At 40.2% G+C, this 16,631-nt stretch overlaps 1 protein-coding gene across 1 annotated transcript; it reads right to left on the bottom strand.

Annotated features, from left to right (window-relative positions):
• Positions 1–2,623: 2,623 nt before the first annotated feature.
• Positions 2,624–16,462, bottom strand: LOC140941535 (prostaglandin reductase-3-like). Its single transcript, XM_073390545.1, has 12 exons — positions 16,318–16,462; positions 15,239–15,326; positions 11,924–12,022; positions 11,425–11,523; positions 11,083–11,122; positions 10,500–10,528; positions 10,320–10,394; positions 9,086–9,157; positions 7,951–8,012; positions 6,874–6,973; positions 5,782–5,967; positions 2,624–4,147 (listed from the first exon to the last, which is right to left on the bottom strand). Exons 1-12 carry the CDS (start codon positions 16,455–16,457, stop codon positions 4,076–4,078), a joined length of 1,062 nt encoding a protein of 353 aa, XP_073246646.1. The 5' UTR covers positions 16,458–16,462; the 3' UTR covers positions 2,624–4,075.
• Positions 16,463–16,631: the final 169 nt, after the last annotated feature.

Here is a 16,631-nt window from a genome sequence, read left to right as displayed (position 1 = left end):
AAGTTTTATTAAACTCTTCTGCCGAATTTACGCTGGTGTGGCGCACTTATAGCCGGAAGTAAGTGCAGGTTTGGTACTAATTAGTATTTACTGTAAGTTGCCCTTTTGTTGAAAACAAAAACGTGTCCATGGAAACCGCGAGTTTGCTCCGTCATGGCGCTGACCAAACGGAACGTAGTATTTACAAGCGACTGCCATCACTTTGGTCAGCTGTTTGGATGTGCACAATAGTTTTTTAACCAGTCGAACGAACGAGCGCGCTCTGTTTCTCACTCATGCACAGGCAAATTGCTTAACCGAAAGTAAATTTTCCCAGGTTGTCAGTTATTCAGCAGATTTGTGATAATTCTGCGAAACATTTTTGGCTATGAAAACGCTATTTTAATGCAAAATCAAGCTAAACTTTATTAGATGTTAAAAAGTTAACTCACGTAAGAGCGAGGTAAAGAGCGCGTGAGATTTTCAGATCACGTCGGAAACGTTTTCTTTCTAAGATCTCACACGCGTGGGATTTCACTATCGAAGCCGGTTTTTTTGCTAACTTCATTCTTCCCCTTTTCCCATTTTTTTCTTTCAGTTAACTTATTTTTTCCGCGATGAGTGACAAACCCATTAAGGTTCAATGTAGTTTATGGGACTGAATGGCTTTGCCTAGGAAATGAAACCTTTCTAACCAAGCCATTTTATATAGGATTACAGTGAAGAATTGAATGGGAAAACGTAACTTAAAACTTGGCTGACAGTAGCTCATTCTGTTGTATCCACTTTCATTATCATCAGATGTGATTCGACGCCGAAATCTGTTATTGAGGTTCAAGAAAAGAAGGAAGGCTGTTGCGAAAAGAACAGTAAGACTGCGAGGAAACGTTAATTTTCTGAAAATATCTGTTCGGAAGACGATTTGAGATCTAGAATTTTTGGAACATTTGTTGTAAAATCTCTTGCTTGCCTGCCTCTCCTAGGATTTTCGAGCATATAAAAAATGGTATAATTGCCCATTTTAACGGATTTTTACCCTAAAAAGGTCCCCTAAAATTTTCGGGGGCCTTTTTTCTGGCTGAAATTTTCGAAAAGGTAAGTTTTGATCCCTTTAATTCTCGGATCACTAGACTTTCAGCTAGGAAAGCTGAACGGATGAAAAATTTTTAGGGCCAGGATAAAAATATGCCTATATCTACCGTTTAAATACTAAAATACGTTGGTTTTGAACTATATTATCGTTAGGTGACCCTGAAGCGGGAAAGTCAAAAAGTAAGTTTAGTGCATTTCTGAACTGTAGCGTTACGCTCGATTAACAGACCCTCTTAATTCTCGCAAACGTCTCCGGCTAAATCCCTTATTGACAGTGATGAGCCCTGGGACCTGTCTGCACTAAAGCTCATTAATACTGAATTTTTGAAAAAGCTTTTAGGATCTAACGATTAGATGAAAGAAAGCAGGTGGTTAGTGGAACAAAATTTTCCTGGGAATTTTTGGGTTGACGTTGCTTATATTTTTTTACCTTTTTCTCCGGCCTCCTTGGCTAAATCATGCTTATTCTTTACCCTACACAAGTTGGATGAAACTGGCGGACACGTGGATCCCCACTGGCGGTTACAGGCCGTTCAGGGGCGAATGGGTTACCTAAACACTCTTTTGCCGAATTTTTTTTCACCCGATTTTGCGTTTTATTTTACTTTTTGTTTTATGCCCAAAAGTGGATTTTCTTAGTCAACTTGGTTCTTTGCTTAAGCCCGGGACCTTAATATTATATAGAATTTGGAGTGATGAGGGTGGATCACCGCAGTACAGTTACAAGGACCTCATTGTCAGAAATCCTTATTTATACTAGACGCTCTCTCTGAAAACAGCTCAAAGGCCTTGTTGTTTTGTCAGTTAAGGTACCAGTCTACAAAATAATCGATCAAAGCTGCACCGGCATTGTGTACTACAGTTAAACCTCCATTTCGAGGTCGGCCGCTCAATAGAGGTTTGTGATCGACCTGGTCATAAATTAGTATAGTCTTTAGTAAAAACATCACTTTTTTTCAAAACAAACACGCGACAATGGCAGCATTTCTGGGCAACAAAACGATAACGCGATTTCTAAGTCGCCGCGACGAAAATACACTTTGGGTCACCTGCAGACTTTTTCTTCTTCTCTTTTATAATGGGGCGCGAAGTTTGAGAAAAAAACAAAAAATATATTTCATTATTCACCCATCCCAAACCCCTTGCGCCAGTGATCATTTAAACCCCCCCCCCCCCCACGGTTTTTATTTTTGCGTGAGCGTTCTAAAATCTCTAAAAAAGAAAAAAGACAGTACGTGAACAGAAGTAGCCTATGCCATGCACAGCTACGTAGAGTTACAGATTGAGCTACACTACGGTAACCACCCAGACTCGGACCCAGTCGCCACTTATTTATCCTGGCAAAGGAATAGGGAAAGGCAATTTGACGCCCTCAATGGCGCTTGGGAGGGAGGGAGAGAGAACTTCGCGATTTTCCTCCTTCTTTCCCTTAATGCACCGCGAACTCACTTAAACCCTTCCCATTAATCACAGCGCATACAGAGAAGCGACTGGGTACGAGACTGGTATGCACCGTGATTGCGCGCGTTGACTCGTGAGGTTTCATATCCAGTTCCTTTCCTCATTTCCTTTATTGCCTCTCTTTAGAAATCATCATGTACTTCTTAATAAGTATGAAAATATAATTTACATTTTTTTAAAAAAAACTGGGCTCAAATTTAGCAGTAACCTTTCAACCAACGGTTAGCAGTTTTCAATGTTTGCGAGTGCTTCGCTCTGAATGCTAGTTACCAACAGGGACGCTGTTGTGGGAACGAGGTTGGTTACGGTAAGGGTCCTGATTGTTTAGTATCTTTTCAGTTTTTTGTATTGTTAAAAAAGTCATATAGTGATTGCACCTGTCCGCGAGACCAAAAAACTATTGTGGTACACTTGGTAACATGAGAAATAAAAATAAATTCGCTTCTGCTAGAAGGGAAAAATTAGCTGAATGAAAAGCGCTAATTCATTATTATGTTCAAGAGAGTCTAACGGTGGACGTAAGGTTCACGAAGAAACGACTGAAAAAAAAATTCAATGAAGAAGAATCGACTAGGTCATGTAATTATAAGTTGTAACTGCATAAGAGGTGCTTTATGAGCCAAGCGAGGCGAACGCGGCATTTTGCGCCAGGCGCGAGACGAGCGCAGGCTATAAGTTGTAAGACGAAACCATTAATGCTCACTTGGTGTACATCTCCCTCTCCAGCCGAGGGTTTTCAAAAGTAGATGTCTTTCAAATGAAATACGCGCATAATCTACCCTCGATTTTAAGCTACAGTTCACTCGCGATAACACGAACCCTTGCTAAATCGAACCTCGTGTTAACTCGAACCAAAGTCGATTTCCCCTGGTTTTCCTTCATACATTTACTGTGATTTTACACTCGGTAACTCGAAGTAATTGTTGTTTCCCTTCATATCATTTCTATATAATTTCACCCTCGATAACTCGAGCCAAGTTTTAAGCTTATGACAAATCGAAAGAAAAAAAGAACAGTGCAATGAAGTCCGAAATTTTGAGTTCATTTTAAAACAGCCGTGTGAATTCTTTGTCTTTACTTTTTTGTAGCTCCAGTACAAATTCTGTGTCAATCCCTATGATATTACTCAAACTTTGCTACTTAATTCCTTTTTCAAAATATCAATTTATATCTCCCTCCCCATCCATTTCCTTTTTTTCTTATTTGCGGTTATTTTCTTCGAACTCCCAATAACTCGAGCTCCCGCTAACTCTAACTTTCCTCGATTTCCGTAGGAGGTTCGAGTTATCGGGAGTCGACTGTAGCCCCAGTTCACTGCGTAGAAAACAAGTACGGTCTGTAGGTGAGAATGTATGAACAAGCAAGGTCATTCAAGGTGCAAGTATTAAATCATGACAAAGTCATATGCGTTCATATGTTCCAAGTTTTAGCTCGAAAGGATTCACATCTTTTCAGTTTTGGGCATTAGCTCGAGGGCCATCGTTACGTTCCGTTTATCTGTTGGCAGGATCATTATATGTAGACTACTATATGGTAGACACTCTCATAAACGGCTTTTGACGTCATCAGGTAGTTCAACTACAACTTTGCCAGAACTTTTCCCGCTATGCAAATACTGGAGAGAGACAAAACAAAACAAAAACACATATCCATTAACCTGATGGTAATTCCAGGACCAAACTGGAGACACTTAATTCACAAACTTGGTTCAACGACAAGAGAAGAAAAATCCCTTTTTTACACGTTGAGCTAAGTTGCATGAGCAAGTCCATTAGTATATGTTAAGGCCTGTTAGATGAGCTAGCCTTGTTAGCCGGGCTGGCTTGGCTCATGCCTTCTTCCTTCTTAAAGGTTCCGTTGTGTTTATGTGAGGAGGCGGGCTGCCTGGTTGCCTAGATCTCGACTCGAACAACCTCGGTAAGCCAGGCCAGCCCGCCCTCTCATATAAACACAATGAAAATTTTATGAGAAACAAGGCATGAGCCGATTTAGCCCGGTAAAGTAGGCCAGCTCGGCTAACCGGGCTGGCTCACCTCATATAAACACGTCCTTAACCCTTTAAGCCCCATATCCAAATACATATTCTCCAGACCGATCTCTTTACATTTCCTTAATAAATTGGTTAAGAGAGTTCGTTTGTACATCAAAGCTTTTCTCATCAGGTGATTATTTTATTAATTCTCACAACATTTTCCTTTGATTATGTATTGATTTTGTTGGGAGAAAACTGACTTTGGTCACTGTTGGGACTTAGAGGGTAAATGTGTGCGCGCCTACTTGTAAATAGGGAGCTTAACCACGACGGCAGCTAAAACGTCACTTACATATTGAATTCGTACTCATAACCGTCTGTCTAACGATGCAGTTTTCTGTGATGTAGATCACAAAGTCTCTACTACTTACTGACTGCCAGTAATTGTGCTTAAGCTCGGTTCCACTTTTGCGTGTGCGCGGACATGCACTGTGATTTTGTCTTTGCTAATTATAACCTGTCACATGTCAATCCGAGTCGATGCGACCGAGTTTTCTTTACATGGAGAAGATTGTAAAGAAAAACTTGCAAATGTAAGCCCCTTTACAAGGATAAGTCTTCCATGACAAAACTTGCCCGTATAAGAGGGTAATCAAAATGAGCAACTTTTCTTTCCTGTATCTTTGCTGTGATTGGTCGTACCACAATAAACATTCCTGAAATACCTCAAGTGTTTATGGCCTCTTGAGTTTGACAGTAACACGTTTTTTCTAGACAACTTTGTAGTGTAAATGCACAGGTAGACCATGCTCGAAATATGAGCTTCGGCACCTTAAATACTTTTAGTAAAATCCAACTAGTGGTCTATTATCAAGGCTGCGTTCTGATTGGTTGAGTTACTACTGGGCTATATGTTATAGCCCTCTAGTAGCGAAAAGCGCCGGCTTTGAAAACCAAACAATGGCTGCTGAATCACGTTTTGCTAGCTGAAGTTGTTTTGTCTCGATATTTCGGCCTCATGGGCTATTGACTCACAGCCCATTCGGGCTCGAGGAATAACTGTGAAATATTTCGAGCTTGGGCTACTTGTGGTAAATGCGGCTTTAGTTGGACGTAAATGTGTACACTGCACGTGACTTCGCAGTTACCCGTTGTCGCGAGTTGCACCGCGTTCTTTTCCAAACTTAAAAACACAAAGCCGAAGAAACTAAAGAAGAGATAATCCATTCCATTGACTGGAATAAATCTGACTAACAAATCACACGAAACACTCATACCTCAACCGCATCAACTACAGAGTCCAGGCCTTTGAACCCACCAGGCGATGAGTTTCGTCCAAAGTCGATACTGCATTTTAACTTTCCACTGTCGTACAAGTTCACCAGCTTATCTACGGTTGGTTTGTACTCCTCCACGTAGTGAAACAACAAGAATCCACGAACACTTGCAGATCTGGTCAAAAGCTGGGAGTGCGAGAAAAAAACGAGACCTTAGGATCCAAAGCTTTCGGTTTTTTTTTATCAGTCTGCTTTAATTTCTTTTCATATTGTTCTTTTTTGTAGTGATCCATATCTTTTACAGATATCCCCCATTTTAGCAACAGAATTCGTTGGCTTAAAACCGTAGTTTTGCTGTTCTGGGGCCCGTTTCTCGAAAGTCCCGATAATTAACGGGCCCGGTAAGCTGTCGCCGTTTACATTAAAGATCGAGGTTTCAATAGTTTTGCATCTAGCATGATAAAACCATCAGTTAGTGAAACAAAATGGAGTAGTCTGCTTGCCAGGACCCGCGCTCTTATTCTTTATATTTCGATTTGAATATTTGATTTCGGGCCCGAAAAGTTACCGGGACTTTCGAGAAACGGGCCCCTGGCCCCAGTTGTTCAAATGTTGGATAGCGCTATCCGGTGGATAAATCACTATCCAATGGATAACGCAATCAGTTTAAGTAATAGTTATCCTTATTGACTCTTTATGCGAGACTGGCTGGCACGCGTTTTCTCGAGCTTTGTATGCACAGGGACTGGCTTCCCACGATTTGGTTGTTCTTCTTTGTAAACAGATTGGTAAGCCTGCGAATACGGCGCTACGGCGACCGGGAGTAAAAAAAGCCCAAAAGTGACGCGGTGCGCATGCTTGGAAAGAGCTTTCGCGGTTGCGTCTTACGGTTGCGTCAAATCCTTCAAGGCAAAGACCTGACTTGTGGCGTACTCGCTTCTACGTGAGAACAAAAAACAATGATAGAGTCAAACATTGGTATTAAGCAGGAAACAACAGTTAACGGCAAACAAAATTCCAGTTTAGTAATAACTGTCGCTTATTGACCTTATTGTGTAAGCTATTGACTTGTTTGGAGATTTTCTCTCTTACCTTAGGGATTAACGTAGCGTTTTTGACTGGGGAAAATCCCAGTTTGGATTTGTAGCCAGTGATGAAACCAATAGTCACCAAACGGCCTTTCGTCGCCAATCTAATTTGACAGACAACAAAACAACAAACATTAAGAGTCTGGGTGGAGTGGTACCTAGAACTATCCTCAGGAATTTTATTTGCACTGAATTTGAGGTTTGGCAAGAAGGTTTAATAACAAAAACCCAAGAACAATCAAAAGAATCCGCCTTGGTTGAGGTGAGGCGTAGACGAAATAACTTACAAGAATCAACTTACATATAATAACATATAGATTTAGCCAGGGCTAAATGCGAAGCTCTTGTTAATATACTTATAACCAAAAAATAAATCGTGTACTGTTAAACGGGGACGGCAATGAGAATGAAATCAAAATCAATAGTCTAATTCAGAGCACTAAAACAAATTTGCATGTGCAGCTATAATTAGCAAAAAAAACATTTGCACATGCAGCACACTTTTTTGTACATTTCTTTGCCGTCTTTTTGCACGACTAAAACGTGAAACTTCCTGGTTATCCATTATTTGTATGGCGGAATTGTCGTACGAGCTCACCAAAAATTTTGCTGCTTATGTTCCTAGTCGCTTTTAATTTTTCACTGCCCTCATTTTCACCTAGCTGGTCGCTAGCATATTTCATTTTCTCAACGACATTTGCACGTTTTTCTTGCAACGAAATTAGTCTCCTTTGTTTGCAATCACTCGCTCTAGCTCTTTATCTGTTATCCACGTGAGTGTAGACATAAAAAATAACGTCGAAAAAGACTCGACTTTGTTGTTTTTTCTCTCTAAAAGTCCGGGCGGCTATGCGGTTTACTGCCAAATAAAACCTTGAGCTGCATTTGGGTTGCCATACCTGTTGTCTGAGTTATTTTACATTGGTGTGCCTGTGGTGAAGAATTATAGAGAGCACAAACATCGTTATACATGTATTTTGAAGTAGATTACGTGACAATGCCGATGCTCATATTTCGATCTTGGGCTACCTGTGTTCAAATAGGAGAGAAAGAATTTAATTTAATGGAGCATAATGCTTACCTATTGACACAGGTATCAAACATTTCTCCTCCTATGGATTCGTAAACCACATCGCATCCGTTCTACAACATCAAACACGTACAGAAAGGAAATCATCTACTATTAATCGATGTTCTACTTTTGTTAGCAGCCTCAGCTGACCGCAGCAACTGGCGTCACGTGGTGCGCGAAGGGGTGAGGAGAGCAGAAGCCAGGAGGGAAGAGCAGTGGCACGACAAAAGGGAGCGACAGAGAGCGAGGGTAGCTTCAGCACCCTCGCTACCAACACCCCATACTTACAGCAACTATGACACTGTGACAAAGACTGCCTTTTCAGAATTGGACTTAAGAGTCACAGTCGACGCTGCTCTGCAGCGAACTGACATTTCCGGCGCAGCTTATTGTTTTTCGAGACAGACGGAGACGACGACTTTTGCTAGAGGGCAAATAACGCAAGTGACGACAGCAATGAAAACGATGCATTTTTTAAAACCTTCATTACGATTATTCTGATGTGTTTTAATTGTCGAATATGAACGAATTTTTCTGGGGTAGGGACGGCACCTATGCCAAGTCCAGACAGAGATATAAAATCTCCATGTCTTGTGTTGACTTGCGTAGTTGTTTAAGGAGCGTCGAATAAAATGTACTTATTACTAACGCAATGCTTAGCAGAGTTGATCTCGTTGCCTCCGCCGCGATATATCTCCTTATGTGGGTCTAGAAAATGAAGTTAGATGTTGTTCGATTTCAATTGCTTCGCGAGTGTACTGAGTCAAGAGAAACACTGGGACAATACAAACAAAGAGATAACATCATTAAAAGTGGTAATTTCCTTTGTTTGTCTTGTGCCAGTGCATCCCTTGCCCTCCAGCATGGCGGTTCTGTACCACGTGAATGACCAGCTGCAAAGACTCAAAGAGGCCATTGTTACCTTTATCATACGGACGCAATCCGTCATTACAGCGTCGGTATTAAGCAGTTCAGTTGGAATGTATCTCTCCTACGTAGAGGCCTCTTTGTGAGGTTGGGAAAGGGAAAAAAGAAAGCACGTGCACGCGGGGGAAGATGGGAAGGGAAAACATGCTGTTTGCGGAAGCGAGAGGTGCTGAACAAAGCCGCTAGCAGCAAAAAATGTCATCAGATTCATACTTACGGGATACTCTTTCTTCAGTACTTGATCCAGGTTCTCAGTCTTGTAGTTTACTGGCCGGTCACAACCAAGAGACTAACAAGAAACATATACATGAATATGTTACTATAATGTATTTTCCAATTCTCATCCGGATCCATGGGTAATGAAGTGCGGTTGCTGTAGATATACAAGAAAATAGATACACGCTTTACAAGTGCCATTGTTTGCTTTTTCCCGCGGGTCAAACATCGTTTTAAAAACGTTATGTTAATCTCCGATGGGTGTTGCCATACAGACTGCTTACCATCCCGCAGGATTGTCCAACGAAGGATCATGCCACGAGCAAGCAAATTAGCCAAACAGGAGTTTCCCGCCCGGGTCGTTTCCTTTCTCCAGTCCAAAGCCTTGACTTGGTTGGGTGAAAAGCGACTGTAGGTATAGGATGCATAACAGCCTTTTCCGTGTTCATTTCACCAGGGGAACCCGTGGGGGCATGCAACCCTAACAAACCTTCCCCCGTTCCGCCTCAGTAAAAACACTCCTATTTCTTTGCTCCGTTTTACCGAGGGCGGTTTATCCACCCTAGTTTTAGCCAATGTCCGCGCACTTCTTCCGCTCTTCTTCAGCATGGCTAAATGGAAACTGAAGTGATTGTTACGCAGGATAACAAGAAAGAGTGGATTTTCTCTTTGAACTGTTTTAAGCACAAAACTAGTCCCAGCATTGTTATTTTCCATGGGAGCGGTGTATCGAGGGGAACTTTGCATAGCTACTGTACATTTGAATTTGTTTAATACCTAACCAGCAAAATGAGAGTCTTTTCCTTTATCGGCCAACCTTCTCGATCCTCCTCCCAATGTCATAAAGCATAGAAAAACCAATTTCGGTTAGTTTTCATTAACTTACACTTCTCAGGGTCGAGAAGGCACTCAACTTCCTTTTATAAGAAGAGTTTGCTTGTCCTCTTTGTCCTCTGATGCGCTTTTCCAATGGCACTAGAGGGGCATTTGTATTTGAACTCGGATAAGCTCATAATTCGCTTATAACATTCGTTTTCAGATTGGCCAAATGGGTCATGTTTGGTAGCTTTATATTTACATCTTGTTCTATGGAAAAACCTTTCTAACAATGTAAAATAAAATTTAAAACATCAAGCTTGAATATGAAAACCTGACAATCTCACAGCTTTCCTGTTGGCCCAAATAACTGATACCTTCGAGAAAAATGGCCCTAGGAGAAACATCAAATAACTTACCTTTAAAAACTCCCCTTTAGCATCTGTTGAACACGTGCCTATCACGTGACATCCAGCCAATTTAGCGAGTTGAACCTGCAACACAAGGATTTCCTTGTCATAATGGTCTCCATCAGAGAAGAACAATGAAGCTACAAAGAGCTCTTGAAAGTGTCATTTGCTTTTATTTTTTTTACTTACCGCAAATTGACCAGTTCCACCAGCTGCAGCTGTAGGATAAAATGAGAGGATATAATTCAAAGTAAAATTTGCATGAAAATCAAATTTGTATAGGTAATAGCATGATTAGTAGTGACATTTGGCATAAATACCACGAGTGATATTTCAAAATTGTTGTACGTAATTTCACGAGCCGTTAGGCGATTGAAATTTGAGACAATTTTGAAATATCACGAGTGGTATTTATGCCAAATATCACGTTCAAATCATGCTATTATTTGTTTATACTACTACCCGCAAAAGCTTGTAATTTTCAAATGTAGGTATTTCAAGTTAAGCTGAAATACCACTGCTCTAAGCCAATCAAATTGCAGAAATTTCTCATGTAGTAGTATAAGAGAAGAAACTCAGCTCAGGATCCTGCCTGTCAGATTACTTTGTTCATTCTCAGCTTCTGAAACTTAAGATAGTCAAGAAGGCTCTATCTTTGATCAAGTAGTTCTTCAATGCACAAGATGATAATATATTAGTTAGCCTGCCCGGGAGGTGTTAATGATCATTAATAGGGGAAACGGGAATTTTGGGTTTGTTAGTTTATATTTACCTGTCACTAGAACTGTTTCATTCTTCTTAATTTCACCAACCTGAGGAAAAAAAGTACTTTAATACACTTCTGTACCTGGTTCCCGAAAGGCCAATTCAAAGACCCACAGACACAACCGTATTTAGAACTCATTGTCAGCAGGCTTTTGCAAACTGTGAGTGTTGGAGAAAATAAAAAGTGAAACTAAAGTTGTCAGATGGGTGGGGTGATCCACCTATACCCAGAGGGTATGGGTGGATCATTTTTGGATACCTATAAAAGCTTTGGGAAGCAAGCTCATGCACATCTTCCACTAAGTACACTGCAAGTTTAATTACAGTAGCCATTAAATATTCCATTTACCTTTTCAAGAGCAATACCAGCAGTCAGTCCACTGATTAGCAAGGAAACATAAGCTGGATCTATTCTTGGTAGGGGGAACACACGTTTTGAAGGAATTGTCTAAAGAAAAAGTGTAAAAGGAATAAAAAAATAGTTGCATGGAATAAACATCCTAGGTGGCAGATTCAGATTTTTAAATGTGGTTAGATTTTATTTAGGCTAAGTTAACCCTGAACCAATGCTGCCAGTCATCCACTCATAAAGATTCCATAAGTCTAAGAGGGAGGTCGCCGAGAGAAATGAAGAAAGATTGCTATAAAAAACTTCAACTTTACAATATAAGCGTTTCCAGCACAACGTAACGGTATGGAGATATAAGACCACTTTAGGGTGGAATGCTTTCAACAAAAAGAAGTACCATTGTTAGACAAGAGTCAGAGAAGCAGGTAAGCCAGGAAATACTCCAAGCTTGACACAACAGTTTTTATTATTATTTTGTAGATCAAAAACAAACACTAACCATGTATTCTGAGAAGCTTCCATACTTAAAATATCCTACAGCTTGACCAATGGGAACATCTGTACACTTCTCGCCTGTTGACACCACTTCTCCTATACCCTATTAAGAAAAATGTTATGTATGATCAATGTCATGAGCCCTAAACTAGACTGCTGGCAGTCCGCCTTTTCTGTTAAAATCCATCTAGATCTTATCTCAGCCTGCAGAATTGCAAACACGGTCCTTGAAGTAAAAAACCCTCTGTCAGCCCAGAAACAGAGTAACTGATTGGTCAATTTAAATTTGGTTAAATGTAATTTAACTAAGTTAACCACCATGAGCTTAGCGGTCAAGCGGTTCATAAGCTTAGCAGTCAGGCGGTTCACAAGCGTAGCGGTCAAGCGGTTCGCAAGCATAGCGGTCAAGCGGTTCACAAGCTTAGCAGTTAAGCGGTCCACAAGTTTAGAGGTCCACAAGATAAGCGGTCTAGCGGTCCACAAGCTTAGCGGTCTACAAGCTTAGCTGACAAGCGGCCCACGAGCATAGCGGGCATCCAGCGGTCAATCCCATAAGTGCAGGCTCACATGGTTTGTGGTAGCTTTGTACACAGCTAGGATCTGCGAGTTCTTCATCGAGCATTTGTGCAGTGGTCTGTGGAGCGGTTCATTTAGCGTCTTCCGCCTTTGTTAGCGATCTTTGGAGTGTTGACCGATCATTGACAGGTCTCTGGTGGAGTTGCAAGCGGTAAAATAGTCATGCGTCAAGACTAAGATTTAACCAACTATGAACAATAACGAATCAAGCAGTAAACATTTGTAAACTAAAATGTTTTAGGATATCTTACAGGAGAAAACTGGTGTAAATTTCCTCATGGAAACAAATTCCAGGCAATCTTACCATAAATTATTCAGTAGTTTATGTTTTGTTATAAACTGTTTCACGTTTCTCGGGTTTAATTGGTTAATTAAATTTCCTTAACAGCTTCCTTGTCCCCAGACAGGACAACAGAGTCAGCAGTCTCTTATTTTTTCTTCTCCGGCTTACACTCTCATTTATCACGGCATGTGCTTGGCTTTCGCATGCAGTAAATTTGCAAAGAAAAATAAGAGACTGCCCGCCGTCTAGCCCCAAACAAGATAAAGGTATTATGTTATTTTCTGATGGCGCCACCAAGCTCTAAGAACAAGATGTTTTATTGGGTTACAAAACTATAGATGAATGACGACCCAAACAAGGCACGTTTCCAACCTTAAAAACAACAGCAGGTGTTTTTTCATATGGCAATGGAAATATGAGTTTCCAGACATGCCAACCTCTGGAGAATAATTTAAAATCGGGAGACCGTCTCTTTTGCCGTACTTTGCAAACATCAACCACCCCCTTTTTACCCCCCTTTACCCTCCCACCCCCTCCACCAACACAAATCGACCCAGTCCCAAATTATAACACATTGGGATGGCTCGGGACATTATACAAAGTCTTACATGAAATTCAGACTATCAAAATTTGCTTTTTTGACGAGATGGTCTCGTCAGAGATGAAAATACGTCCAAAAAAGACATGGAAACCATACTATGATCAAAAGCGTTTCAAAGTTTTGGGAGTAATCGACTAACTTCCAAACTAAGAGAACGCTGACCTATAGAAGACTTGAAGATCTGTGCCATATCGTGGGAAATCTGGATAACCCTGGAGAGTTGGCATGTAATACAGTGGAACCTTGTTAATACGGTCACCAATGGGCCAAAAAAAAAGTGGCCATAATAACGAGGTGACCGTATTAACGAGGGTTTCTCTACAACAAAATGTATAGCCATTTTGCTGGGCGGCCAAAACAAGGTGGCCATAATAATGAAGTGGCCGTAAGGCAGGGTTCCATCGTATATGGGTGTTTTATAAAATAACTGAGATAGTACGCGTGATCTGATTGGTCAAAAACCTATGGTTTATTATACCGGTAAACCCATAGAAAAAGGCATCCGGACCACGAGCCATAAACAAAACCGGCTATTGATCTGCAAACAATGATTTTAGAAAGGCTAAAAAAAAGAACAAGTTACTTACCCAGCCCTTCTTAATATCAAAAGCGTTGGTTTCACATTTTATTACTGCCATAGCTTTAGAAGTAATAAAGTACAAAGCTGGAAAGCAGTTTACATTTCATGACGATGCCAAATCGCTGAGAAAGACAACAACTGTGTGAATTTCTGGTGTAGAAAGTCTCCAGGAAAACTTGACCATGTGCTAACCAGCAACAAAACGGATAGTTTTAGCATTCTTGATCTATTTTATGTCAAAATTAAATTCCTTAATGAAAGAAATTGTTCCAAAAAGAGATCTCTGATCAAGATATGGTACAAAATCGGCCACTGTAGGTTGTAAACAAGCTGCCAACGATGATGAAAGATGTCAGAGTTTCGGGCTGGTTTTTTCCAACATTTGCACAAATTATTCGGTGATATGGATGCCATAACCTACCTCAAACCACCTGACTTTACAAATCGACAAATATTAACGCCAATATGTGACTACGGCAAAGAAACCTTTCTCCACCACTGACATATTTCCATCGGTCGCTGTACGTGCATATAAAAGTTACATGCGACAACTTAGCAAATGCAGCCACGTCGTTACCGCAGCATTTCTTAATCATAATAAAGGCCAGAAAACAGATCTTAAACCACTGCGGCTTGTAAAATGTGAATGAAGTCCTCCATTACAATAGCTGCCAGTTCCGTCTGTAACAACGAAATTCTTACGGATCGGCTCAACAAAATATAACGGCGTACAGTCTGATGTTCAATTAATTTCTTCTTCTGTAGTAAACAAACCATGAACGTATTTTTTCATTGTACGTTCGCTTGAATAAATGTTGACTTTTCCTGTAAAACAGCTTTCATAAGTTATCATATAATGAGTGCAAGAACTCCTGTTTTGAAGTGCTGCTGTTTGTTGTTTGACTGAACTGAGTTTTGAGAAAGTTCGGCGCTATTAAATCGTGAGTCATGATTGGCTTATGATGACTTTAGAGAGAAGACATGACTTGATCACGGTACTAAAACCATATTTTTTACCTAAAAGACTCCATTCTACTAAAAGTTATTTTATAAAAGCAATAGACCACACTTTCTATGAGTTTACCGGCGTGATAACCCACTTGGGATGTTGGGAGAACACTCGAAAAGCTTGTAAATCACTCGCCTTCGGCTCGTGATTTACAAGCTTTTCTCGTGTTCTCCCAACATCCCGCGTGGGTTATCACGCCGGTAAACCCATAGAAAGTGTGGTCTATTGCTTAAATAAGGGATCTTGGCTCCAGATTTTTTTAACTCTTACCTCTAAGCCAGCTTCTAAAGGAGGAGACTGCGCTGGATGGTATCGACCAGCTGAATGGTTGATTTCTGTGGCATTGATTCCTACATATCTTGAAAGGAGATATATTAAGAAATTTTGCGGATCATTTAGAAAAATAAGGAGATCTGGAGTAATTATCACAGTAAAAAACAAACACACACAAAACAAAAACATAGACTTTAAGCTTAAACAGAAAAGTAGGGTTTGAAGAAGAAAATATTGTTTATTCAAAATATTTTGCCATTTCTGATGGGCTAAAATACCATGCATAATTCATAACCAGCTATTGTCATCCAAATATGGAAGTATTTTATGATATGTGAAAAATGATGTTAATCACGCAGCAAATTGCAAGATTATAATGAACTGTTAACTAAGAAGATTTGGGGACAAAGTTGAGTTGTTGGGAAGTGACTAAAAAAATGGCAGAACATTTCTCTTGTTTCACGAGGAATAAATAGGGGAACTAATTGCTAAAAAACATTGAAGGAACAGCAACAAAACACCTTGATGGACAACAACTGCTATTTGTAAGATATTTGCGGACCTGACCAACCCTTTATCTCCTAAACTTGCCAATTAAGATGCACTGTCGGAGCTAAACTTAACAATGATGGAGGTAAGCATGTTTTAGCTTGTTTTTAAAGTAGGATTTATTTTGAATGAATGAATATATTATAAATAATCAAGGAGATCTCCAAAAGGTGTTATCCACCTCGGCCACACCCTCCTCGATCTCCGTAATTCTTCAGATGATAGTCAATCGCATTCAATGAGCTTAATTGCCAATTACCTACATGTAAGGGGGTGGTGAAATTTACAAGTTTTAGCTTAACAGTGGCAATCAGAAAATTTATAAAAAAAATATATATATATTTTCAAGAAATAGACACCACCCTGTCCAAACTTTCAGGAAAAAATATTGAGGAATATTAAGGAATATTAGGCAAATTTTCAACGGAAGGACTCCAAAGATGACTCGCACAAATAAAAAATGTGAACAACTAAGCTTACATGTAAGTTACATATTTCGTACATATTAACATCATTGTCTTCTTCACCTGTTTTTAATAAGTAGCTCATTTGGTCCAGGTTGCAGCATAGGTACAGTCTCAAGTTCCACAGCTTCTCTGTAATTGGTGGAAAGTTTGGTGATAACCAGTTTACGAAAGGTCTCAGGAAGTTGTCTTGCAGCCGCCATGATGTGAGCAGGAATGAGCAGGAGTTATTGAAGAACTGTTACTAACGGGGTGGGGGAGAGGAAAAACTATACGAAGTGAAGGCGGACAACAACAACAACAACAAATCTGAAAAAAGCTACATATATCTAGAATCACATTAACAGAAAAGGGCCTCCTCATTGGTTAAATCTTAC

Source organism: Porites lutea, chromosome 6 (genome assembly GCF_958299795.1).
Source record: "Porites lutea chromosome 6, jaPorLute2.1, whole genome shotgun sequence".
Taxonomy (NCBI): domain Eukaryota; kingdom Metazoa; phylum Cnidaria; class Anthozoa; order Scleractinia; family Poritidae; genus Porites; species Porites lutea.
The sequence above is the reverse complement of the archived record's forward strand: the minus strand, read 5'-3'. Positions and strand labels throughout refer to the sequence as shown.

Bases quoted from the DNA above. Each gene is read 5' to 3' on its own strand.
- LOC140941535 (XM_073390545.1), bottom strand. From the start codon at position 16,457: ATGGCGGCTGCAAGACAACTTCCTGAGACCTTTCGTAAACTGGTTATC. The intron at 10,395-10,499 runs GTAAGTAAAAAA...CTTGTGTTGCAG, and splicing joins GTGGAACTGGTCAATTTGCG to GTTCAACTCGCTAAATTGGC. The intron at 6,974-7,950 runs GTAAGCATTATG...CTGTCAAATTAG, and splicing joins TTTGATACCTGTGTCAATAG to ATTGGCGACGAAAGGCCGTT.